The sequence below is a fragment of the Ipomoea nil genome, unplaced genomic scaffold (assembly GCF_001879475.1).
Source record: "Ipomoea nil cultivar Tokyo-kokei standard unplaced genomic scaffold, Asagao_1.1 scaffold0114, whole genome shotgun sequence".
Classification (NCBI taxonomy): Eukaryota; Viridiplantae; Streptophyta; class Magnoliopsida; order Solanales; family Convolvulaceae; genus Ipomoea; species Ipomoea nil.
The window spans coordinates 1,045,435-1,072,986 of NW_017616542.1; the positions used below are offsets into that span (position 1 = coordinate 1,045,435).

At 40.1% G+C, this 27,552-nt stretch overlaps 2 protein-coding genes across 2 annotated transcripts; both read left to right on the top strand.

Annotated features, from left to right (window-relative positions):
• The first annotated feature begins 21,006 nt into the window (after positions 1-21,006).
• Positions 21,007-22,074, top strand: LOC109146514. Its single transcript, XM_019294208.1, has one exon. The coding sequence runs from the start codon at positions 21,007-21,009 to the stop codon at positions 22,072-22,074; it is 1,068 nt and encodes a 355-aa protein (XP_019149753.1).
• A 2,772-nt stretch (positions 22,075-24,846) lies between these two features.
• LOC109146689 lies at positions 24,847-26,166 on the top strand. The gene has a single exon (XM_019294367.1). The coding sequence runs from the start codon at positions 24,847-24,849 to the stop codon at positions 26,164-26,166; it is 1,320 nt and encodes a 439-aa protein (XP_019149912.1).
• Positions 26,167-27,552: the final 1,386 nt, after the last annotated feature.

Sequence of the window (27,552 nt, forward strand, 5' to 3'; positions counted from 1 at the left end):
GAGAATCAAATTGCCGACATTCTCACAAAACCGTTGTGTGAATCTCGTTTTGCAACTCTAAGGCATGAAATGGGAATGATTGAAATGAGCTAAGTGTTTCTAATCTCTTAATTTTGAAATATATTCCCACTTCGTATTATTTTAAGTTGTTTTTGTGACCTATGTGTTTTAATTTTTAAGCATATGTTATATTTATCTGTGATATGTATTAAGTTGAGCGTACATGTTTTCGTAAATTTGTTTATGTGCTTAAATATATTAATTGTACCCTACGAAATTTGCGAACATCTTCTCGTAATTTAATTGTATGAAATTTGTGTTACACATGTTTGCATATTTGTCACGTCTTTAGTATGTTTAATTTGTGAAATTTAATTGCTATCTTATTTACTAAGTGTGCTTAATTGCTTTAATTAATTTAAGCTTAGTACGTTTAAGAATATGCAATTAAGGGGGAACATTTTTGGATAAGTATATATTAAGGGGGAATTTAGATATTTGCATGAGATTGGGCCATTTCATATAAAAAGAATTTATTCTGATGTATGCCTAAAAATGAAATCCATAAGTCAAAATGTTAGGCTTAAGATTGTGAAAAGTAAAAATCATTTAATTGTTCTTTGGAAATTGAAAAATCTTTCCAGTCTGTTAGGTATACATCTATCAATCCAGAGATTTTATCAGCGTTATTGAAATATGAAATCTAAATGATAATATTTATCTGAATAAATTTATTTGCTCTAACAGATTATTTTCGAGATTTTTTTATCTGTTTTGCTCCAGGTTGGCGGTTATTTGAAGCACAATTTTTGGCGTCATGTACCCACAAATGGAATATTTAAATATGAGCTGGCAAATTTAAATCATGTGGAAGGTCGAATTTATCCTCAAAGAGATCAATACTCTCTCTCCTTCCACTAAGGGGCAAAGCTGTAATTTTCAAAAAATTTACCCTCTTTTCTAACGGGTAGGAGAAGAAATTCCAAAAAGTGGAACTTCATCTTCTTCTCCATTCTCGCCGGCCGACTTCAAGAAGGAAGAAGAATCCCAAACCTCTTCAAACTCTTCAATACCCTTTCCAAATCTTCTCCACAAAATCATTCTACCCACAAATACCCACTACCCAACATCAAAATCTCATCCAAAAACCATCTAGAACACAAAACCCAATCCCCTCAATTTTTCGGACTTCCATTGCCGGAAAACTCATCTTCTCACCAAACTCACTCAAATCAAGTTCAAAGCTCATGGATAGTGATCAAATTCAAATGGAGACGGAGACCATCACTGCCGGAGGAACGAAGAGGCCGAGCCGAGTACTAAGTGGCATGATCCTCGACACCAATGGGTTCAATATTCAAGCTCAACACAAATCTTTGGGGGTAAAAATTATCAACTCTTTAGAAACTTGTGGGTTGCTTAATTTTTGAACCTATAGACATGTTGGATTTCATAGGGATGAAGTGACCGAATTCCATTTGAATGCTAAACTTGAAGAAAATTCGGTCACCTCTAGTGTGAAAGGTGTAGATGTGGCTATCACCGTAGATGATTTTCGGAAATTTTTTCATTTTGAGGAGTCGGACTTACGAGTCGAAACTCACGATTTTGATTTGGATGCCACAAGGGCCGGAGTTCGCAGTGCCAACGCACCGCTTGCACCAAAAATAAGCGGCAATAAAAAGGACTTGAAAAAGGAGTATGGACTCTTGTTAGACATCATTCACAAATGCATTGAGTCTAGATATTATTGTCGTGATAAATTATCAAGAGAAAAACTAATGGTTATGAGTGTGATCATAAACAATGTTAGTGTTGATTGGGGAGTGTTTTTGTATGAAAAGCTACGGGATCATGTTGACAAAGCCAAGCCTTTGGTAAATGGTTGGTTTCAACAAGAGGTGGGTTATGGATTTGTTATTGGAGAAATCTTGAGGAGTAAAACCATACCCCTGTCCAAAGCCAAGTTAATCCAAAACCATAGTTATCTCTTTCGGTCTAGCTCATCCGAAACAATAGCCTCCACAATACCCAAGCCTACTCGAAAATGAAAAACCTCTAACCCATCCCTAGCTCTAAGACCCTTTATCCGTGAACCAAGCAATGAGGGATCCAACACCCCGCAATAATATCCAATGAAGAAACAACTAGCCACCCAATAACCAACCAACCCGCAACCTTGCCAAATCCAAACCCATTTGTCCTTAACTTTCCCGTGCCGGTTGAAAGTGTTGAATATGGGAGTGATGATGATGTACCTATTGTTGGAGCCGACAGTGCATTGCTTGCCGAGTTTGAAAGAGCAAAATCTTGGAGATTGTCGCGACTATCTGATCATAAGGCATTAGCCGATTCTATTGGGACAAATTCAGAAATTGAAGAAGAATTTGCATTGAGTTGGCTTGGAACCCGAAATCTTGCAAAAGCCACACGGTTGTCATTTATCAAAACTTGTTTTGCACTTAAGGCTACACAAAGGAGAAGAACTGAAAAAGGTGCAATGGTTGAAGCCGCATCGGATGCACCAATTAGTGAATTTGATCCAAATGATATTCGCCAGGCCACTATTAATTCAATGGAGGAAATTCGAAGGGCCCCCGGAGAAGGATCAACGGCAAGAGTTGATGATGGAGGATTGCCGGAGTTAGACCCGTACCCTGCCACCTTTGGAGATGAAAATCTAAGCTACGAGTCTTGCTTTCCTCATCCCGCAACAGAGATCACGGGATCAATTCAAGAAAATTTTAGTGCACCAAGCCACCAAGTATCCTTGAACTTGGATGAAGCAAGCAACTTGCCGAGTTTGCCAACTAGATGTGAGCTATATGATCAAGAAAATCCGAGAAACCGCACCACTTTGATGATTTGTTACCCCAATGAGGATGCCGAGCCAAACCTAGCCGAAACAATGCTTACCACTACTCAAGATGATTTCATTCACTCTATGCCGAATACAACACCTCCAATTCAACCCGAAGCAACCTTCAACTTTAATACTTTACGGGAGGAAATTGTGGGAGATGTTAAGATGATAGTCCAAGAGTCAACGGGGGGTTTGTATAGCAAGATTGACAACATGGACCACAAACTTGATGACTATCACAAGGCCATGTTCAACCGAGCCAAGAAATTGTTTAATAGGCAATGACTCTTGAAGAATGAGATTGATACGGCCAAGGAAGAGTTGAAAAATGAAATATTGAAGTTATTTGTTGAAATGGGCAAGTTGGGCACCGAAACAATTTCAAGACTTAAGTTGTTGGAGCAACAAATGAAGGGCCTCCTACAACAAACTCATGTCAACATGGATCTTCTTGATGGTGTTCGACAACACCAAGTCACCTCCTCGGAGAGCTTTCAACGATTTATCAATGCTGCCGAAAAGGGGGAAGGTTTAGCAAGTCATTTTGTGCCTCAAGCTTATGCATACGCACCACAGCCGAGAGGACCATTGGTGGAACTCATTCAACCGACAACAACACCAAGAAGTCAAAGTGGTCAAGGCCGAGGTCGTAGTGGGAGCATGATTGATTATCTTAAAGGTACATGTCCCAGTTCGAGCTCAACCCCGCATGATGTTTTACCACCCACACCAAATGCACCATTGCCGAAGCCACTTGCCACAAGAATGCAAAAACTACAAGAGCTTGAAATCGAGTTCGAACATCGGAGTGAACGAATGAGTGATGGTCGTACATTCGATGAATGCATCTTTTGGCATGAAGCAGGTGTGTTGAAAGGAGACAACATAAGGGAGGCATACGGTAATTACATAACCGGACAAGTTGCAACATCATTTCAACACAAAGGCCTTGAGAAAGACTTCAAGAAGTTGAGGGCTCACATCAATGCAAAGTTAAGAGGGAGGTAAAAACTGTTTGGCACATCTCATTTTTTTTTTTTTTGGTGCATATGTTATTTAGCTAGCACATTATCTTTTGGTATGCTACTTATGCTAAGCTAAAATGGGTTAACTATGCATGACTAAAATTGGTACCATACCATTATGTCTTAGCTATTTTATTTTATTCAGTTTGTCTCAAGATTTTTATTTGGACCTAGAATTAATATGTAACGCGTATAAATGAGAAGATAAAACTTAGGGGGAAGAAATACTCAAGCTAAAATGAAAAATGCAAACCCCATGATCAAAGTCTCATGTATACGGTTAGGATTGTCCAATTATAAAATCTCTAAGTCACATTTTTTGTTAAACCCGTCAAATTGGCCAGTCGAAATAAAAGCAATTAAAAGAAATTATTTTTCAAAAATTGACAAAGCCAAAATGACTTGGGTATAAGTTTCGGCATCATCAAAAGGGGGAAATTGTTAGGAATAAATTATAAATTTTGATGAGCCGAATGTATTTTTGAAAAATCAAGTAGTCCCTAATTTTATTTTGTTTGAGTCTGTTTTCAGTCTACAGAGTATGGTGCACCCATATCATGCAACCCATGTACAAGTCTTGAAAATCATAATTTACTTGAAGAAGTTAAGCGGGATTATAGCTTAACATAATTATGATGCGGATAAGTCACTAAGAACCATGTTAGAAGAGTTGGATGAAATGCGTGTGAGCTATGACAAATGGTCCTTTGTTCGAATGGGAGACTAAGCATAAATACGAATAGGAGACTAAGCATAAATACGAATGGGAGACTATGCAAGGTGGAGACTAAGCAAAAAGGGAGACTAACCAAGTTGAATGCACACAAAAGCCATGCACCTAATGAAGAAACACACCATGTAAGGTGGACCAAGCACAAAATCGAAACAGAGCATCTCACCATGAACAACTATGAAGTTTTTACAGAAGTTCCAATATATTATTCTACAAGGATCATGAAGAAGAAAATAACTGATATATTTTCATCTGAACATCAACCTTTTTACGGTGGAACCAGAGAAGCTCGAAGGAGGCTGATTCACGGAGATATTGTTTCATACTCAAGCAAGAATCAGCAGATAAATTATTTGATCAACTTGATATGTCAGAACATTTATGAATGACAAGAAATATCAAGATTACCGCGCCGAACTTATTCAAATTTTGGAGGCTACAAAATTCAAGACACGGCAACGGGCAAAATATTCAAATCATCTGGCAAAAGGAGAAAAGACCTCTACCTAATATTTCAGATCAAGTTGACAATTTTATTTTGATCAACTACATACGAAGATGGACGATCGAGATCGAAAGTTGATAAACGAGCAAATAGCTTTCTTTGGCTATAAATTGTCCAAGCAGACTTGAAGACAATAACGATTTGAATTGCGACTGATCAATTAAGATACACAAGCAAGAGAAAAGCAAGCAATATTCAAATCAGTCAAGAAGTGATATATTGAGCTATACACGATAGAATTCAAGTCTGAGTGAGAGAAATATTTTATCGCTTTGTAAACTTCTCTACTGAGTGTAGAAAGAGGGCGGAGTAACTAGAAAGAGTAAAAAATCTTGGTTGAGTTTAGCTTTGTGCGTAGCACTCGTTGTAAAGGGCAGAGTAACAAGAGGAGCTTGTGAAAACCCTGTGAGAGCGTAGCTTTGTGCATAGTTCTCGTGGTGTAGGAGTACAGCTTGGTGCGAAGTACTCGGGAAGGCGGAGTAACAAGAGGAGCTTGCAAAAAAACCTTGGAGGAGTGTAGCTTTGTGCGAAGCACTCGGAGAAGTGTCGGTGGACACTTATTCACTATTGTATCTGGGTGATCGAAGAATAGTGAATTTCCTCCTTGGAGTGAAAGGAGAAGAGTGGAGTAGGAGAATTACACCATCTCCGAACCACTATAAATCTCTCTCTCTCTCTCTTTACTTACTGCTCATATATTTTGTGCATGCTTATTCTAACTGCGAACTAACCCAATTACGATTTATCGCATATCTTTATCTGTCTGGGTTTGATAGTTCCCACGTTTGCATGCAAGCCAAACCTTACGTACATCATCTTTGAACCATATCAAGTGTTTCTAACGTACTGCATGTTTAGAATCTCTCTTTGTGCACCGCACTATTAAGCATAACACTTTACCGCTACCTATTCCGCTGCACACTCTAAGTTGTTTATCTTGTTGATGCTTGTTACTTAGAGTTGAAATTACCAAAGTGTTATTTGCCTTGTGTGTTTTGCAAAAGATTTTGAAAAGTTAGAGAAGTCTATTCACCCCCCCCCCCTCTAGACTTCTAGCCACCCTTTCGGGACCAACATATTTCTTTGTGAATAGCATGATATTCTGTTGTAACTAGTATTCTTGTGTTGATGTACAAATGGTAGTACCAACTTCAATAGAGTAACAATGTGACAATGTCTCCCACTTAATCTCCGGACAATATAGATGGTTTATTTCCAGTATTCCGGAGCAGTAGCACGACCTAAACTTATATAGACTTATATGCCATCAATATAGGCTTTGTAACGGAAAGCTTTACATCCGTTTCAAACCACAACATAATGGTCATAAATGACCTATTAAATTTGCACCACTTAATGGTGACATAATGGAAAATGTTACACTTAGATCATCACATAAGCTTTCAATCTGATTTTCATCAAGAACCGGCCATCCGTTCTAGTCCACAATATTTTCCTTGTCTGGCTCTCTTATTCAAAGTAGAAGCATGGTAAAACTTTGTGTTTCGGTCTCCCGAGACTATCCACTCTTCTTCTCTGGTTTGCTGGAACCAATAAATCTCCTCCTGCTGGAGGTCCTCTTCTAACTCCTTTCTCAGTTTCCTTTCCAATTTGATCATACCTGAATAGCTACCATTATCCAAACGTCTCTGAATCCCCTCCAACCTCGTACTTAGACTCCTTTTTATTTATTTATTTTTTTACTGTGGATGTTACCAAAGTGCTTTTGTTCCAATCCAAGCCGGCTGCCATCTTATCCTTATTAGCTCAAACATTCTCCTCTGGCTTCCAATTTTCTTTAACAACGCCCAGGAAATTAATATGCCTTGCCCATGCACCTTCAAACATGAATTCTATTTGGCTGCTGACAGAAGCCTGATCAAATTCAACCAAAATGGGGCAATGGTCCGATCCTATGGTCGTGAGGTGGGTGACTTTAGTGTTCCAAGGTTGTTCGATCCAGTCCAAGAAGCACAGATCTCGATCAAGTCTTGCACCCTTGAACGTCTCATCCTTTATCCCTCGTTTCCACGTGAACTTCTGACACGTAAAGCCAAGGTCGATAAGAGCATCCACAATAGTGGAGTTCTTTTGTGATTTTTGAAGAGTTTTTGAAGTGTGATTAAAAAAGAAAACGTGGGAGGAAATAGAAAAAAAAAAGAAAATAAAATAAAGAAAACTGTTTTTTTTTTTTTTTAAATAGAAAAGTAGCATGTAAGGGCGCTTGTCAGCGTGCCTGACACGCCCGCCGTGCTTGGAAATGCGCACATCAGTCATGTTCTTAATTTATTTATCTTCCCATCTCATCTCTTGCAAAGCACTCCACCCTCTCTCTCTTGCCTCTCTCTTCCCCAAGTAAGCAATCAAACTTCAAAATTCGTGAATAAATTCCTAATTCTCCTCTGAATCTCTGATAATGTTGCTCTAAAAGTTTCTTCAAAGATCCAATTTTTGAAGTCTCTATTCCTATGAGCGCCTGCATCACTTCCATTAGAAACTTCGTTGTTCTTCACGACCGCATTAAAATCGCTTGCATGTTAGACTAAAATATCACATGCATAACCTTATATGTGATAATAGGATCGTACTAACCTCCAGCCATAGTTCTTCTTACGGTTGAGCGATCCGGACTGCTGCAGAGATGATAAGTGTTTTGTCTCTCACTTTACTCAGCTCTCTCTAGATGGTGTATGAGGTATGTAATGTGAGCAGTGAGAGGACTAGTGACCTTATATAACCACTGGCCATCATTGTGGTTGATTGTCTTTAGGTCTCCTAAACCCTAACTAGACTCCTAATCATAATGGTAGTCTAGTTGTTAGGTTATTAGTGTTGCACCACATATCAAATACTGAATATTATCATAACTTATCCTAATGTTATAATAATAGTAACGGATAAACGTTACATTCTCCCACTTGGTGCAAGCACTACCACTCAATAACAGAAAAACACCAACCATAATGATATGTTCTCATTAGCACGAGTAGTATCCATTATGATCAAATGCAAACTGCCATTGAGCACTTAATTAGGAAACAAAACCCAACGAAATAAACCCTATGTTTATTCCAAGTCCCTGAAGTACATTTTCTCATCAATATAAAGTAAATGAAGGTGTACACACTTAATTGAGAAAATGTCTGAATGCTAAAGAATTTTATTAAAACTGAATGTATATATACAAATTACAAATTGGGCGAAAGTCCCATTTTCTGAATCAGATCCTTGAACTTAAATGGTGGCATGCCTTTAGTCAAGGGATCTGCTAACATCAACTCAGTATGAATGTGTTCAATGAATACAACTTTATTTTTGACACGCTCCCTAATTGCTAAGAACTTGATGTCGATGTGCTTAGTTCGACTTCCACTTTTGTCGTTCTTAGCTAGGAAGACTGCAGCTGAGTTGTCACAGTAGACTTTCAATGGCTTAGATATAGAATCCATAATTCTAAGCCCAGAGATAAAATTCTTTAGCCAAACACCCTGTGAAGTAGCCTCGAAACAGGAAACGAACTCGGCTTCCATGGTAGAAGTAGCTATTAAGGACTGTTTAACACTTCTCCATGAGATAGCCCCACCGGCCATAATGAAGACGCACCCTGAAGTTGATTTTCGAGAATCAACACAGCCAGCAAAGTCCGCGTCTGAATAACCGACAAGATCTAAATTGTCCGTCTGCCTAAACCCAAGCTTGTAACCTTTGGTTCCTTTGAGATACCTTAGAACCTTCTTTACAGCTCTCCAATGGTCCAACCCCGGATTGTGTTGGTAACGCCCTAGCATTCCAACCGCAAAAGCAATATCCGGCCTCGTACAGACTTGGATATATCCAAGACATCCAACTGCTGCAGCATAAGGGATGTTCTCCATGGATTCCTTCTCCAAATCATTTTTCGGACATTGGTCCAAACTGAATCTATCCCCCTTAGATATGGGAGCAGCGTTCGGTGAACAATTTTGCATATGAAATCTCTCTAAAACTTTGTTTATATAGGTTTCTTGAGATAAACCCAGTATACCCCGGGACCTATCTCTCTGAATTTTAATGCCAATAACATAAGAGGCATCACCCATATCCTTCATATCAAAGTTTTTAGAAAGAAATTGTTTCACATCACGAAGCATCCCCTTATCATTGGTGGCAAGTAAGATGTCATCCACATATAAAACAAGAAAGCAAATTTTACTCCCACTCACCTTCTGGTATATACAGTTATCCGAGGGATTTTCAACAAAACCAAATGAAGAAATTACCCCATCGAACTTGATGTACCATTGACGGGAGGCTTGTTTTAAACCGTATATGGATTTCTTAAGCTTACATACTAAATGCTCACCACCCCTAGAAGAGAAACCTTCAGGTTGTTTCATATAAACCTCCTCTTCTAGATCACCATTTAGGAAAGCGGTTTTCACATCCATTTGTTGCAACTCAAGATTAAAATGTGCAACTAATGCCAGAATGACACGAAGTGAATCTTTCTTTGATACAGGAGAAAAAGTCTCCTTGTAATCGATTCCTTCTTTTTGAGTAAATCCCTTGGCAACAAGCCGGGCCTTGTATCTCTCAATGTTGCCTAATGAGTTTCTTTTAGTCTTAAAAACCCATTTACAGCCAATGGCCTTGGCCCCATTAGGCAACTCAACAAGATCCCAAACTCCATTGTCCTTCATGGAATTCATCTCATCTTTCATGGCTTCTAACCATAAGTCAGACTGTGCACAATTTGTGGCTTGAGAGAATGTTTCAGGATCATCTTCAGCCCCTATGTCAGATTCTTGTAGATACGAAACATAATAACTAGGAACTGCTGATCGCCTTACCCGAGTAGACCGTCTTAAGGTTGGACCCTCATCACCTTGTACAGGCTGCGGGGCAACTACCTCTTCAGGAACTGGTGGCAGTTCTTGAATCGGTTCAGTCTGCATCGGCTCAGAATCTTGCTGTATATCCTAAGTTGGTTCAACCATTGGTTCGAAATCTAGTTCAGGCGGTTGCTGCAAGTCCTGAACTGGTTCTTCCAAAGGCTGATCCTCAACAGTTTGTGGAATCTCAACGGTAGGTGGTATATCTGCAGGCATAACTAAAGGAGCACTGCGGATAAGTACAACCCCACCAGATGACATAGAAGGTTGAGAGTCAATATGATCGAAGGAAGGGACTAAGTCCTTAAACCGATCACTCCCACTAATCAAGTCATCTTCAAGGAATTTAGCATTCCTTGATTCCACTATCCTAGTAGTATGAGATGGACAATAGAACCTATAACCCTTAGAAGATTGTGCATATCCAATAAAGAAAGCACTAATCGTCCTTGGATCAAGTTTCTTCTCGTGTGGGTTATATATCCTCACCTCAGACGGACATCCCCAAACACGCATATGTTGCAAACTCGGTTTCCAACGTTTGAATAACTCAAACGGTGTCTTAGGGACAGCCTTGGTTGGAACACGGTTTAATATATACGTTGCCGTCTTAAGCGCTTCATCCCACAACGACTTAGGAAGCTTAGAGTTGCTAAGCATACTCCGCACCATATCCAGAAGGGTCCGGTTTCTTCTTTCAGCTACACCATTTTGGTCCGGAGAACCAGGCATGGTGTATTGGGCAACAATCCCATGCTCTTGAAGAAACTTAGCAAAGGGACCAGGTGCTTGTCCATTCTCAGTATATCTACCATAGTATTCACCACCCCTATCAGACCTAACTATGTGTATTTTCCTGTTACATTGGTTTTCAACTTCAGCTTTAAATGATTTAAAGGCATCCAATGCTTCATGTTTATGATGAAGTAAATACACATAGGAAAATCTTGAGAAATCATCAATAAAGGTGATGAAATATTTCTGACCAGGTATTGTCATATCAGGACAACATATGTCAGTATGAATAATTTCCAACAACGTTGAACTTCTATTGGCACCTTTCTTTGACTTGTTTGTCTGCTTACCCTTAATGCAGTCAACGCAAGTCTCAAAGTCAGTATAGTCTAGAGTAGAAAGTACTCCATCCTTTACCAACCTTTTAATACGCTCAAGGGAGATATGACCTAATCTCCGATGCCACAACATTGAGGAATTGTCGTTAATACTACACCGTTTGGTGCCGTTTTGAACATGTAAAGAATTGTAAACTGAATCATTCTTTAATTTAAGACGGAAAAGACCATTAGACAATGTACCAGTACCAACACAAGTAGAATAACGAAATAACTTGAAATCATTGGCATTAAATTCAAAAGAATATCCGAAGGGTACAAGTCTAGATACTGAAACTAAGTTCCTAGAAAAACTAGGAACATAAAAAGTCTTTTCTAATGTCAATACAAAGCCATTGTCCAAAACTAAATTGCAAACTCCGACAGCTTCTACTGGTGACGCAATCTTGTTTCCAGAGAAGATGCTACACTCAGTTCCCTTTGGCTGTCTCAGTTTTGTCATATCCTGCAAAGAGTTTGCAATGTGGATTGTTGAACCAGAGTCAACCCACCAGGAATTAGTATTAACTTCTGACATGTTAGATTCGAAACAAACGAAAGAAGATGAAATGTTACCTTTTTGGGACATCCATTTCTGAAACTTGATACAATCTTTCTTCATGTGTCCCTTCTTTTTGCAAAAGAAACACTTTTGTATCTTCTTAATGTCTGCTTTCGGGGTTAGTTTCCCCTTAGCAGCTATGGTAAGTCCCTTAGGCTTTCCAGACATTCTTTTAGGCCTTGTTGTGGCCATAAAGGCACTTTCCCCAAGCTCAGTTACAAGTCGCGTTTCCTCTTGAGTACACATGGTAATCAATTGATTGATAGACCATTCATCCTTATGTGTATTATAGGCAATTTTAAACGCGCTATATTCCTGAGATAGGGTATTTAGTGCAAAGTGCACCACAAAGGCATCTGGAAGAATAATTTTCAACTTCTTCAATTGTGCCGCAATGTCCCTGAGTTCCATGATGTGTTTCCACGTTCCCTTGACAGTGGAAAGACGCATATTGATAAACTTCATTATCAGGGTACTTGCCAGAGATTTATTCGCGTCAACAAATTGCTCATCGATGGCTTTGAGTAATGGCTCAATGTTCTCAATATCATCGACGGGACCACGAATCTCTCTGGCAATTTTAGACTTAATGAGGAATACGCCTAAGCGATTGGCTGTTGCCCATCGCTCGTATAGCGTTTTTTGTTCCTCAGTGCTTTCCGCAGTAAGCTCAGCAGGCTTCTTATTGCGAAGAGCATAATCAAACCCCAATATTCCTAAATTCAATAAAACAGCGTCTTTCCACTCTTTGTGATTGTCATAATTGAGGATAGGAATATCAATTGTTATTGATTGAGTGATTGGAAGAGTGACTGTAAAAGAAAAATTGAAAGCTTGGTTAGAATATTTTCGAGGCACAAAATTAGAGAGAGATACTGAAGTACACAATATTACCAATGTAAAATTATGCAAAAGATAAATTCGGATGCCATAAAAATTGCCTGTGGGCTAAATTTTTACGCATAATGAATTTACCAAAACTGAATGGTGGAAACGAAATGGGGGCGATTTTAATTTTTCCACCCTTAATGACAAAACTACCAAAACTATATGCCGATACATAATCCCTGTGGGCAAATTATGATCATAGTATGGTATTTCATCCTAATTCACCCTACAAATATAACAAAATTGCCTGTGGGCTAAATTTTGCCATATCACGCAGAGTGAATTACAATATTCTTGCATTAGCTTTATGTGAGTAAAACTTAATATGTAATTTTGGAAAAATTAAAGATGCTGTGGCTACTCTTTAATTAGCCAAAGAACATAATCACATTAGCAAGAAAACCTAATAATCAAACAGATTAAACCAAAATATGATAGACAATCCTTAGGTATACTCCCAGGAAAGTTGGTCGAGACGAAGCTCGGTTAAATACCAACTCCTTAGACAGAGTAGCGTCGCAAGGGGACTAGTAGCAACAAGGCTTTTAAGCCAGGGCCATAGAACTAGTATTCCTCCCCAAGAAACTTCCCTAATTCATGTGTTCTCATTTTTGAAGTAAAATCGTTTGAGAGATCTAAAGAGTAGTTTCACCTATGGATAAGGCTTTGAATAGGGTAAACTACGAATTGTTTATGTACTTAATGTGCTTTAGGAACTTTATAAAACACGAGTGGAGTAATAACTGAAGGTTGAGTAATAATATGCATAATCTAACCTGAAAGGCACTAATTCACCTAAAAGGCACTAATTCAGGCATAGCATATAATTCAGACCTAAAAGGCTCTAAATTTTTCTTAATGAACATGCTTTTCTATAGGCATATAATTATAACAATCAAATAATTATTGCAATAAAGAGATAAATAGCATGCTCAGATTATGCATATTACTCACAAATACTCCACAATTAAATTGCAACACTTAATACAATTTAAACTGAAAAACATTATTAAATTAAAAATTCAACTGAAAAATTAAAACTGAATAAATATTCAAAGTTGAATAATAATTTAATAATAGACTTAATAAAAAAAAATTCAATTGGATAATTTAATTAGAAGAAGTCCAAATATGATGAAGATGTTAATCTGAATGAATTGATGTAGTCCAAATATCAATTCAGATTTGACCCAAAACCATAACAGGCCCAAATTTAATAAAACAATTTTTTTTTTTTTTAATAATATGCCCAAGTCTGGCCCAATTGGGCCAGACCTGGCCCATTAAGCTAAACATCTTCATTCATCATCTTCTTCGTCTAAACACGGCAATATGCAGCAGCTCCGTCGAACAGAAGCAGTGAGCTCCTCATTCGGCAGGGAGCAAAAAATATCCAATTTTATTTATTTTTTTTTTTTTAATTCTTAATGCGGAAAATTATTTTCAGCAGTCCAGAAAAGTTAATTGCATACTCAAAAATATTTACACATGTATCTCAATTATATAACAAAATATATATATGTGCAAACATTTAAGCAATTAAAAAAAACTAGGCAGAGATTATTTATGGCGACTGATACCAACTGTTAGACTAAAATATCACATGCATAACCTTATATGTGATAATAGGATCGTACTAACCTCCAGCCATAGTTCTTCTTACGGTTGAGCGATCCGGACTACTGCAGAGATGATAAGTGCTTTGTCTCTCACTTTACTCAGCTCTCTCTAGATGGTGTATGAGGTATGTAATGTGAGCAGTGAGAGGACTAGTGACCTTATATAACCACTGGCCATCATTGTGGTTGATTGTCTTTAGGTCTCCTAAACCCTAACTAGACTCCTAATCATAATGGTAGTCTAGTTGTTAGGTTATTAGTGTTGCACCACATATCAAATACTGAATATTATCATAACTTATCCTAATGTTATAATAATAGTAACGGATAAACGTTACATTGCAATCAACCAAGGCCCACTTACTTGGACCTTGGTATGGCTAAGGTCGTTCCAAAGCTTACTGCGGAGGTGGAGATTGGGGCTACCATACACCAGAGCCGTACGTCGCCGCTGCTTCCTTGTCGCTGGCTTGCCTCCATCGCCGACCAAGTGAAGGGAAAAACTAAGGATGGTGATGGGTGTTGCTGTTTAGAAGGGAGGGAAAATGACGAGAGGGGGTGAGAGGAAAAATGGCGGTGGTTCATGGTGGCCGGTGCTCCATCATCATTATGGTGTTGTTTGGCCGACAGGGAGAAACGAGAGGGGAGACGAAAGGAATGGGTGAAGCTGCTAATTCTATCCATAACAAAATAACACACACACACACACACACACACATATATATATAATATTGGATCCAATGAGACCCCTAGCCAGGTGAGATCGTGAGACTTCATCTTGATCGTTTATTTGTAATTTTTAACGTTTTAGATCTGTTTCATTTTAATCCCATATGAGAATGATATTATTATTAATCAGGGTTGTTTTGGTCTTTTGTCACTCTCATTATTACTTGCCATTATTACTTCCGCCGGTAAAAGTGTTGTTAGCGTTATTTTTGGTCCAAAATCTTCTGTCGTTATTTTCTTCACAGACTTCTGCAAAGTCTCTTCAGTTTCTTTCCTATCAGAAGTCTTGTCTCAGCGCGACGCAAGGGTTGGCGATTCCTCTCAACGACGCAAGGGTTGCGACTCCTCCGGTTGGCGATCGCGTCCTCTCCAGTGCCGGTGTATCCGTGTCGTCCAGGTAGTCTACATGGCTGGTTCATCTACCAGGAAAACAAAGTGTCATAAGGGAAGTGCGTCCGGTTCTCCGCAAGGTATCCCTTTGTTCCTGGTCTCCTTTGTACCTGTTGCTTTATCCGGTCTGGGTTATTGTTTCCGTTGGGGGAGGGGGGGGGGGTATCGTGGGGGTGGTCGGCGGAAAGGTGCTTTTGGGGGTTCGCCTAGAAGTTGTGGAGTAATAACTGAAGGTTGAGTAATAATATGCATAATCTAACCTGAAAGGCACTAATTCACCTAAAAGGCACTAATTCAGGCATAGCATATAATTCAGACCTAAAAGGCTCTAAATTTTTCTTAATGAACATGCTTTTCTATAGGCATATAATTATAACAATCAAATAATTATTGCAATAAAGAGATAAATAGCATGCTCAGATTATGCATATTACTCACAAATACTCCACAATTAAATTGCAACACTTAATACAATTTAAACTGAAAAACATTATTAAATTAAAAATTCAACTGAAAAATTAAAACTGAATAATTATTCAAAGTTGAATAATAATTTAATAATAGACTTAATAAAAAAAAATTCAATTGGATAATTTAATTAGAAGAAGTCCAAATATGATGAAGATGTTAATCTGAATGAATTGATGTAGTCCAAATATCAATTCAGATTTGACCCAAAACCATAACAGGCCCAAATTTAATAAAACAAATTTTTTTTTTTTAATATTATGCCCAAGTCTGGCCCAATTGGGCCAGACCTGGCCCATTAAGCTAAACATCTTCATTCATCATCTTCTTCGTCTAAACACGGCAATATGCAGCAGCTCCGTCGAACAGAAGCAGTGAGCTCCTCATTCGGCAGGGAGCAAAAAATATCCAATTTTATTTATTTTTTTTTTTAATTCTTAATGCGGAAAATTATTTTCAGCAGTCCAGAAAAGTTAATTGCATACTCAAAAATATTTACACATGTATCTCAATTATATAACAAAATATATATATGTGCAAACATTTAAGCAATTAAAAAAAACTAGGCAGAGATTATTTATGGCGACTGATACCAACTGTTAGACTAAAATATCACATGCATAACCTTATATGTGATAATAGGATCGTACTAACCTCCAGCCATAGTTCTTCTTACGGTTGAGCGATCCGGACTACTGCAGAGATGATAAGTGCTTTGTCTCTCACTTTACTCAGCTCTCTCTAGATGGTGTATGAGGTATGTAATGTGAGCAGTGAGAGGACTAGTGACCTTATATAACCACTGGCCATCATTGTGGTTGATTGTCTTTAGGTCTCCTAAACCCTAACTAGACTCCTAATCATAATGGTAGTCTAGTTGTTAGGTTATTAGTGTTGCACCACATATCAAATACTGAATATTATCATAACTTATCCTAATGTTATAATAATAGTAACGGATAAACGTTACATTGCAATCAACCAAGGCCCACTTACTTGGACCTTGGTATGGCTAAGGTCGTTCCAAAGCTTACTGCGGAGGTGGAGATTGGGGCTACCATACACCAGAGCCGTACGTCGCCGCTGCTTCCTTGTCGCTGGCTTGCCTCCATCGCCGACCAAGTGAAGGGAAAAACTAAGGATGGTGATGGGTGTTGCTGTTTAGAAGGGAGGGAAAATGACGAGAGGGGGTGAGAGGAAAAATGGCGGTGGTTCATGGTGGCCGGTGCTCCATCATCATTATGGTGTTGTTTGGCCGACAGGGAGAAACGAGAGGGGAGACGAAAGGAATGGGTGAAGCTGCTAATTCTATCCATAACAAAATAACACACACACACACACACACATATATATATATATAATATTGGATCCAATGAGACCCCTAGCCAGGTGAGATCGTGAGACTTCATCTTGATCGTTTATTTGTAATTTTTAACGTTTTAGATCTGTTTCATTTTAATCCCATATGAGAATGATATTATTATTAATCAGGGTTGTTTTGGTCTTTTGTCACTCTCATTATTACTTGCCATTATTACTTCCGCCGGTAAAAGTGTTGTTAGCGTTATTTTTTGTCCAAAATCTTCTGTCGTTATTTTCTTCACAGACTTCTGCAAAGTCTCTTCAGTTTCTTTCCTATCAGAAGTCTTGTCTCAGCGCGACGCAAGGGTTGGCGATTCCTCTCAACGACGCAAGGGTTGCGACTCCTCCGGTTGGCGATCGCGTCCTCTCCAGTGCCGGTGTATCCGTGTCGTCCAGGTAGTCTACATGGCTGGTTCATCTACCAGGAAAACAAAGTGTCATAAGGGAAGTGCGTCCGGTTCTCCGCAAGGTATCCCTTTGTTCCTGGTCTCCTTTGTACCTGTTGCTTTATCCGGTCTGGGTTATTGTTTCCGTTGGGGGAGGGGGGGGGGTATCGTGGGGGTGGTCGGCGGAAAGGTGCTTTTGGGGGTTCGCCTAGAAGTTGTGGAGTAATAACTGAAGGTTGAGTAATAATATGCATAATCTAACCTGAAAGGCACTAATTCACCTAAAAGGCACTAATTCAGGCATAGCATATAATTCAGACCTAAAAGGCTCTAAATTTTTCTTAATGAACATGCTTTTCTATAGGCATATAATTATAACAATCAAATAATTATTGCAATAAAGAGATAAATAGCATGCTCAGATTATGCATATTACTCACAAATACTCCACAATTAAATTGCAACACTTAATACAATTTAAACTGAAAAACATTATTAAATTAAAAATTCAACTGAAAAATTAAAACTGAATAATTATTCAAAGTTGAATAATAATTTAATAATAGACTTAATAAAAAAAAATTCAATTGGATAATTTAATTAGAAGAAGTCCAAATATGATGAAGATGTTAATCTGAATGAATTGATGTAGTCCAAATATCAATTCAGATTTGACCCAAAACCATAACAGGCCCAAATTTAATAAAACAAATTTTTTTTTTTAATATTATGCCCAAGTCTGGCCCAATTGGGCCAGACCTGGCCCATTAAGCTAAACATCTTCATTCATCATCTTCTTTGTCTAAACACGACAATATGCAGCAGCTCCGTCGAACAGAAGCAGTGAGCTCCTCATTCGGCAGGGAGCAAAAAATATCCAATTTTATTTATTTATTTTTTTAATTCTTAATGCGGAAAATTATTTTCAGCAGTCCAGAAAAGTTAATTGCATACTCAAAAATATTTACACATGTATCTCAATTATATAACAAAATATATATATGTGCAAACATTTAAGCAATTAAAAAAAACTAGGCAGAGATTATTTATGGCGACTGATACCAACTGTTAGACTAAAATATCACATGCATAACCTTATATGTGATAATAGGATCGTACTAACCTCCAGCCATAGTTCTTCTTACAGTTGAGCGATCCGGACTACTGCAGAGATGATAAGTGCTTTGTCTCTCACTTTACTCAGCTCTCTCTAGATGGTGTATGAGGTATGTAATGTGAGCAGTGAGAGGACTAGTGACCTTATATAACCACTGGCCATCATTGTGGTTGATTGTCTTTAGGTCTCCTAAACCCTAACTAGACTCCTAATCATAATGGTAGTCTAGTTGTTAGGTTATTAGTGTTGCACCACATATCAAATACTGAATATTATCATAACTTATCCTAATGTTATAATAATAGTAACGGATAAACGTTACATTGCAATCAACCAAGGCCCACTTACTTGGACCTTGGTATGGCTAAGGTCGTTCCAAAGCTTACTGCGGAGGTGGAGATTGGGGCTACCATACACCAGAGCCGTACGTCGCCGCTGCTTCCTTGTCGCTGGCTTGCCTCCATCGCCGACCAAGTGAAGGGAAAAACTAAGGATGGTGATGGGTGTTGCTGTTTAGAAGGGAGGGAAAATGACGAGAGGGGGTGAGAGGAAAAATGGCGGTGGTTCATGGTGGCCGGTGCTCCATCATCATTATGGTGTTGTTTGGCCGACAGGGAGAAACGAGAGGGGAGACGAAAGGAATGGGTGAAGCTGCTAATTCTATCCATAACAAAATAACACACACACACACACACACACATATATATATATAATATTGGATCCAATGAGACCCCTAGCCAGGTGAGATCGTGAGACTTCATCTTGATCGTTTATTTGTAATTTTTAACGTTTTAGATCTGTTTCATTTTAATCCCATATGAGAATGATATTATTATTAATCAGGGTTGTTTTGGTCTTTTGTCACTCTCATTATTACTTGCCATTATTACTTCCGCCGGTAAAAGTGTTGTTAGCGTTATTTTTTGTCCAAAATCTTCTGTCGTTATTTTCTTCACAGACTTCTGCAAAGTCTCTTCAGTTTCTTTCCTATCAGAAGTCTTGTCTCAGCGCGACGCAAGGGTTGGCGATTCCTCTCAACGACGCAAGGGTTGCGACTCCTCCGGTTGGCGATCGCGTCCTCTCCAGTGCCGGTGTATCCGTGTCGTCCAGGTAGTCTACATGGCTGGTTCATCTACCAGGAAAACAAAGTGTCATAAGGGAAGTGCGTCCGGTTCTCCGCAAGGTATCCCTTTGTTCCTGGTCTCCTTTGTACCTGCTGCTTTATCCGGTCTGGGTTATTGTTTCCGTTGGGGGAGGGGGGGGGGGGGTATCGTGGGGGTGGTCGGCGGAAAGGTGCTTTTGGGGGTTCGCCTAGAAGTTGTTTTTTTTTTGTTTGTTTTTTATTAACGTGATTGTGATTTCCGATGGGGGGGGGGGGTGGCAGTCCGGCCTGGGTTTTGAGTTATTTTCTGGTCCTAGCGTGGGGGTTTGGAATGGGGGTTCTGGGGCGGCTGGTATTGGGTGTTGGGGGTGTGGGGTTGGGAGGCGGTAGATTTTTTAGGGTTTTGCGGGTTTTTTGTTTTCTCTCTTTGTTTTTAGGATGTGCGATTTTTGGTTCTCGAATCTCACAGTTTGTAGATTTCACAACACTATTTGTGTGCTTGCGGTTTTTTGGTGTGCATGCATTTTATAATGTTGTAATGTAGCTGGAGAAATTTGGAATTTAATTTGAATGATAGGTGGTGCAGTCACTTGGATCATATTGGAGCTCTTCCATATTTCACTGAAGTTTGTGAGTATAATGGACCCATTTACATGACAGTAATATGCTTCTAATTTTATTCTTTAAAAAAATTTTTGTTCTTGGTTGTTTCATTGTAATAGACAAAGAAATATTCTGTTGTATTTCTTTGAGGGTAACATTAACGGTTCATCAGTATCCCACAAAAGCCTTGGGTCCGTTAATGATAGAAGATTATCAGAAAGTGATGGTTGACAAAAAGGGGAAAAACAGAGCAATTTACTGCAGAGCACATTGTGGAATGCATGAAGAAAGGTATTTGCTTTTCATTATTACTCCCTAATTTTATTAACTATATTTTTTCATGATTTTGTGAGTTCTGATGAAAAAAAAACCCGTGGACTCCACTTTTGTTTGGGCTCAAAGATGTGGATAAGATGGAGCATTGGGCAAGGTGGTGAGATCTCATTTTAACCCACTATAGGCCTCACAGTTCACACAATCACACCTATAATGAGAACTACAATTTTTTTTTACAGATGCGTAGGGTTTCCGGTAATTTTTCTTCTCTTTCTCCCTATTAGGGTTTTTCTTCTCTTTCTCCCTTTAGGGTTTCCGGCAATTTTTTTCCGACAACCTGTTTCCGTACGACAGCAAGCCGTGCGACGTCGACACAGTGCACCTGCATGGCTTCGATGGAGCGACAGCAGCAAGATGATGGCATAGCGGCGATCGCAGAGCGCTGGGGAGACATGGTTCTGGAAGACGAGGAGGATGGGGTTGATGCGGGCGGTGCGTATGAGCCGGCGCCGGGAGATGGGGGGGGGGTGGTTTATTCGGTAGTTGGCCATTTTTTGACCAAGAAACTAATCAAAGTGGAGTATATGCGGCAGGTTTTAGCATCGGTATGGCAGCCGGTGTTTGGAATGCGGGTAACGGAATTGCACTCGAATTTGTTCTTATTTGCTTTTTATCACGAAACTGATATGGTGCGAGTACTGGAGGAGGGGCCGTGGTCCTTCGATAATCATACGTTGGTGTGTCGCCGGGTCCCTGCTGGTTATCTCCCGGGGGAGGTTAAATTGGATACCCTGGATATGTGGATACAAGTCTATGATTTGCCGTTGGGTTATACATCTAATGTGGTGCTTGAACAAGTTGGGAATTTTGTGGGAACATTTATTCATTGTGATGACCGCCGTGTTGGGGGACCGGTCAAGACTTTCTACCGGGTACGGGTCGCAGTTCCGGTTGACAAACCGTTAAAGCGGCGTATGAAACTCATACGGCGTGATAAGACATGGGGTTGGGTTAATTTGAAGTATGAACGCCTACATAATTTCTGCTTCTATTATGGCATATTGGGACATCTTGAAAAATTTTGTGCGAAGGCCAGGGTTTCGGGAGTCAACCGGGAGCATTACCCGTATGGCGACTGGATGAGGGCGGGCCAAACCAGGGGACCGAGGCAAGTAGGAGCCGCCTGGCTGCTCCCGCCGGTGGAGGCCGTACCACCACAACCGAACCGTCTGCCTACGGTGGTGGAAGGTGCAGCGTCTTCGGATGACTCCCAGGGAGATGTTCGGATGATGGGGGCGCAGTGTGAGCCGGAGGAGGGTGTGGAAGCCTCGTCAAAACGACGTCGTGCGACCACGAATGTTGATACTGATGAGCTTAGTAGGCCGAGTGATATGGGGGAAGACAGCGGTTTAAAAAACTTTTTTATGGCGGGTCTAGGTTCCCAGACCCGCCCGATCCAATGAGTACATTAAGCTGGAACTGCCGTGGCTTGGGTAATCCACGGACAGTTCGTGAAGTTGTGGACCTTGCGTCCCGTAAGAAGCCCGATTTTATTTTCTTGATGGAAACAATGGTGGAAAGAATACATGCTGAGCGTATTCGTGTGAAACTTGGTTTTGAAGGTTTGTTCTATGTTGATGGCAAAGGTACGAGTGGTGGGCTAGCTTTGTTGTGGCGGAAAAATAATACGGCAAGATTATTGAGTTACTCGAAGAATTATGTTGATATAGTAGTTACTATGGCTGGTTTCCCAGACTGGCGTATGACGTGCTACTATGGCTTCTCGCAGCGTGATAGGCGTGTGGAGTCGTGGGATTTACTGAGATCCCTGTCGGGTAAGTCACATCTCCCGTGGATTGTTGTGGGGGATTTTAATGACTTGCTCTATCAGCATGAGAAAAGAGGAGGATGCCCGCATCCGAATAGACTATTACGAGGGTTTGGGGAGGCACTGGAGGACTGTGGTTTAACCCAAATGCCAATGAATGGGTATCAGTTTACCTGGGAAAAGAGTAAGGGAACGCCCAACTGGATCGAGGAAAGACTGGACAAAGTGCTTGTCACTGAGAGCTGGCGTAGTACAGTGGTGGGAGCCAGGGTGACAAATCTTATTACTAGAAAGTCGGATCATACTGCTCTGTTTCTAGGGATCCATGACTCCGTAGTGAGGGGTCGAACTGCTAGGAGGGGCTTCCGGTTTGAGATGGCATGGTTGCACGATGAGGGGTGTAGAGGTGTGGTGGAGCAGGCTTGGGGGGAAGCGAGAATGAGAGGGCTGCAGGACTGTATTGAGTTCTGTGGTGCTCGTTTGTCAAAGTGGGGTGGCGATCAATACCACAAGTATGGGGAGCAGATTGTGTCCCTACGAAAAGAGCAGCAACGTATAAGGGGGAACACTGACCTGGTTTCTTTAGCTGAGTTCCAAAGGATAGAAAGCCTGCTAACCCGCCTTGAGACTCAGGAAGATGCGTACTGGAGACAGAGAGCCAAACAACACTGGCTTAGAGGTGCAGATGCCAACACTAAATTTTTCCACAGGTATGCCTCTCACCGTAAAAAGAAAAATACTTTGTCTAGATTAAAGAATGATATTGGGGATTGGGTGGAAGGAGATGCTATGAAGGGGGTTATTATGAACTATTTTGACCATATTTTCTGCACTGAACATCCGGGAGAAAATGTGATTGTTTTTTGAGGGGGTGAACCCACGAGTAACGCAAGAGCATAATGACTGGCTGCTTAGACCTTTTGAGTGCGAGGAAGTGAAAACAGCGTTATTTGCAATGTTCCCAGATAAGGCACCGGGACCGGATGGAATGAATCCGGGATTTTATCAACAATTTTGGGATGTAGTGGGGGGGGGGGGGGGGGGGGGGGGGGGGGGGGGGGGGGGATGTCTCGAGTTTTGTAGTTGGATGTCTGCAGTCTCGGGAATTCCCGCCTGGATTAAATGATACAGATGTAATTCTGATCCCAAAGAAGAGTGCTCCCGAATTAGTTACTGATCTCAGGCCCATAGCCCTCAGTAATGTGGTGTATAGGATAATGGCGAAGGTAATAGCAAACAGAATGAAACCCATAATGGATGAATTGATATCGGTTTCGCAGAGTGCTTTTATACCCGATAGGCTCATTACGGATAATATATTGATAGCTGCGGAGATAGGTCATTACTTGAACCGGAAGCAGTGTGGAAAGGTGGGGTGGGGTGCTCTCAAGCTAGATATGGCCAAGGCTTATGACAGAATGGAGTGGTCTTTCCTACGCAACATGCTTGTAGCGCTGGGATTTGACAACAGATGGGTGGAGTTGATTATGTTATGTGTAACCTCAGTGTCTTATAATTTCTTGATTAATGGTTCGCGTAGTGACACGATTATGCCTACTCGTGGATTAAGACAAGGGGATCCTTTGTCTCCTTATCTTTTTATTATATGTGCAGAAGGGCTCGTTGTTATTACAGCAGGCACAGGCTAGGGGTTCAATTCATGGTTGTAGAGTTGCAAGGGGTGCCCCCCCCCCCCCCCCAATATCTCATTTGTTTTTTGCTGATGATAGTCTGCTCTTTTTCAAAGCCAATGCCCAGGAAGCCAGTGAGATTAAAAATTGCTTATCTATGTATGAGAAGTTGTCTGGACAGGTAGTTAATTATCACAAGTCAAGTATATGCTATAGCAAGAATACTGACGAAGTTGATAGGAATGAGGTGGCACAGATTCTGGGTGTGGTTCAGGCTCCTAATTTTGGAAAGTATTTGGGACTCCCATCGTTTGTAGGGAGGAATAAAAAAGCAGCCTTTGCATATATTGAGGACAAAATCAGACACAGGATTGGGTCATGGAATAAGAAGTTGCTATCACAGGCTGGTAAAGAAATCTTTTTGAAAAGTGTAGCACAATCTATGCCTACTTTTTCAATGAGTGTTTTTTTTATTACCTGCGACTATGTGTACGGCAATTGAGAGAGTTATGAACCGCTATTGGTGGGGAACTGGCAATAGTCAAGGAATACATTGGAAAGCGTGGGACAAATTGTGTATCCCAAAGAAGCTTGGCGGACTGGGCTTCAAAGATCTGAGGGCGTTCAATTTGGCCATGTTAGGGAAACAAGCATGGCGCCTACTTACCAAGCCAGAATCTTTGGTGGCAGCTGTTTATAAAGCCAGATATTACCCCAGGAATTCGTTTTATGAGGCAGAAGTGGGAAATAATCCTAGTTTTTGCTAGCGAAGTATTATGGCAGCAAAGAGCCTGATTTGTAGTGGTGTCAGGCGCAGGATTGGGAATGGTAACGACACATCAATATGGGCACATCCATGGATACAGGATGAACAGGAACCTATGATACAAACGGACATGCCTGTGCAATTAGCAGATGCGAAAGTTGTGGGGTTGATTGATCAGGATACTGGTACGTGGGATCACTCAATTCTCACTGACTTGTTCCAACCTATAGATGTGGAGAATATAGAGAAGATACTTATTTCCCCAGGATATGACGATTCATGGTATTGGCACGGGGACCCAAAAGGAACCTATTCGGTCAAGAATGGGTACAGACGCATTGTGGGAAATTATGAGCCTAATAATGGATCTTTTGATAAATGGCTCGCCCTGTGGAGCCTAAAAATCCCACCCAAATGGAAAACCTTTCTATGGAGAGCAATTAGTGATATCCTCCCAACCACTGCAAATTTGATTATAAAGAGAGTGGAAGTGGACCCAATTTGTGCTATGTGTGGAAATGTTCAAGAGGATACTATGCATGCCTTAGTGTTGTGTGATTTTGCGAAAGCCATTTGGGAACGATCTAGCCTTCCAATCCCCAATATTGTGACGAATGTTTTTCATATTTGGTTCTCTGAGCTCCTAAATGTTCTAGACTCTAATAGAATGTTATATGCAACAGCAATCTTATATCATATTTGGAGAGCACGGAATGGAGCGGTATGGGATGCCGTTATGCCACGGCCCACGAAACTCCTCGCCACGGTCACGGCAACCGTGGAAGCTTGGCGCAACACACGGCTGCCGCCCCAGCCCGTAGCACAGCTGCAACAACATACTCACACGATGGCACAACCCCACAACACGACGACGCAACTACGCAGGATATGCCACGTGGATGCCGGCTACCTCCACGACTCCGGTGTAGCAACGGTGGGGGCAATCTTACTCGATGCAGATGGCGGATACGTGGCAGCATTCAGTGCCCCCCTTCCAACTTGTTTTTCACCACTCATGGCAGAGGCGCTTGCGTGCAAAGAAGCGTTATCATGGCTTAAAAACCAGGGTGAGACGTCAGTACATCTATACACAGATTGCCTATCGTTGCAACGATATCTTATTGCACCCTCATCTTCAGTTCGTTCGTATGTTGGTTATTCCTTTGATAGCTGTAGGTCCATTGCAGCTTCGTTTAATTCTTGTTCTTTTAATTTCATTCCTAGAACAGATAATTATTTAGCTCATGCGTTAGCATCTGCTGCGTTCCAGCAGCCTACTATTTTGTATTGGGATCTATCCCCACCTGAAATTATTGCAGCATTTTTCTAATAGAAGCACCATGAAAATTTCAAAAAAAAAGAACAGGAAATTGCCAAATTCAAGTTGAACCCTTTCACTTGGAAAAAATCCACACTTTTCCTGAAACAAGCAATATCATCAGCAAGTATTTTGTGAGGAAATTCAAGTGCACTTGGTCTGTGAGTTACTTCATGTTGGGTTTACTGGTTTATTGTAAATGTAATTTCACAGTGGTGTGTGCATTGTTGTGATATGGTGTGTGCGTTAATTCTTGTTGTTTTTTTTTTTTTTTTAAATGTACATAAATGTGTATAAACCGTGGGATTTATTTATTTATTTATTTTTATGTTCTTGTTGGTAGAATATACAACACATGGCCTTTGCGTTACCTCAGGTAGTTTTGATTTTGTTACTTGGTTTTGGATGGTGTCTGCAAATTACTGGGTGATGTGTGCATTGTTGTGCAATAATATTTGTAATGTACTAAAAATATTGTTTGGGCTTTAGGTGTGTGCGTCATAGTGGCAGAGTGTGTGCGTTACATTTATCAGTTTCTTAATTTTATTCGATTTTTCATTTTTGGTGTTGTGTATTGTGGTGAATGCTAGTTATGAAGGAGGTATGTGCGTTTCAAATTATAAGTTTGTGCTTCCGGTGTGGTTGCATATTTTAGTGTGTGCGTTTGAGGAGTTTCCAGTTTGCATTTATGTTTTTTTCTTTTAAATTTTTGTTATTGTGATGTACTCTAAATATTAATTAGGGTGTTGGGTGTGTGCGTCAAAGTGCGGAGTCCATGGTTTATATTAAGGTATGAGCAAATGTTTGTAGTATGCTAGTTAATCTAGTCAAGTGCAATAAATAATACATTCTTTTTCACTATAGTCTATTGTTACTTTGTGTTTCTTGTTATATTCGTTTATTTAAGTTGTTCTTTGGTCTATTACATCGTAACGCACACACCACACTCCGTGCATGCACACACATGGTCATTCCATTCCTTTGCTTTATGAAATGCACGCTCTCGTATACGCTCATGCACACACTCGTGAACAATACGCACACACTTACCCCTATGTTTGCACATGCCATGGAGTAGTGTAATACAACCAACAACACAAATAACAATGTTGGTGCATCACTCTGTCGCATGTAAAATTCTATACTTGTTAAAAAAATATGGTAGTTCATCCTACAATTCTCATATTTCATTTTGACATATTCTCTTTCTTTTTTAATCTCGCATGCGGATTTTTGTTCCTAAATGGTATGCATACTTTTAAATTCTGAGTCTATTTACTTTGTTTATTTATTTATTAATTTCAATTTTTTATTAAGTTTGTCATACGCCTATACAAAAATCAGATTTATATAGTTGAGTTTTGTTGGTTACGTAATTCTAATAAACTTGCACAATCC

What these genes read in the sequence shown, in the direction of transcription:
- LOC109146514 (XM_019294208.1), top strand. Translation starts at nt 21,007, where the DNA reads ATGGAGCGACAGCAGCAAGATGATGGCATAGCGGCGATCGCAGAGCGC.
- LOC109146689 (XM_019294367.1), top strand. Translation starts at nt 24,847, where the DNA reads ATGGCAGCAAAGAGCCTGATTTGTAGTGGTGTCAGGCGCAGGATTGGG.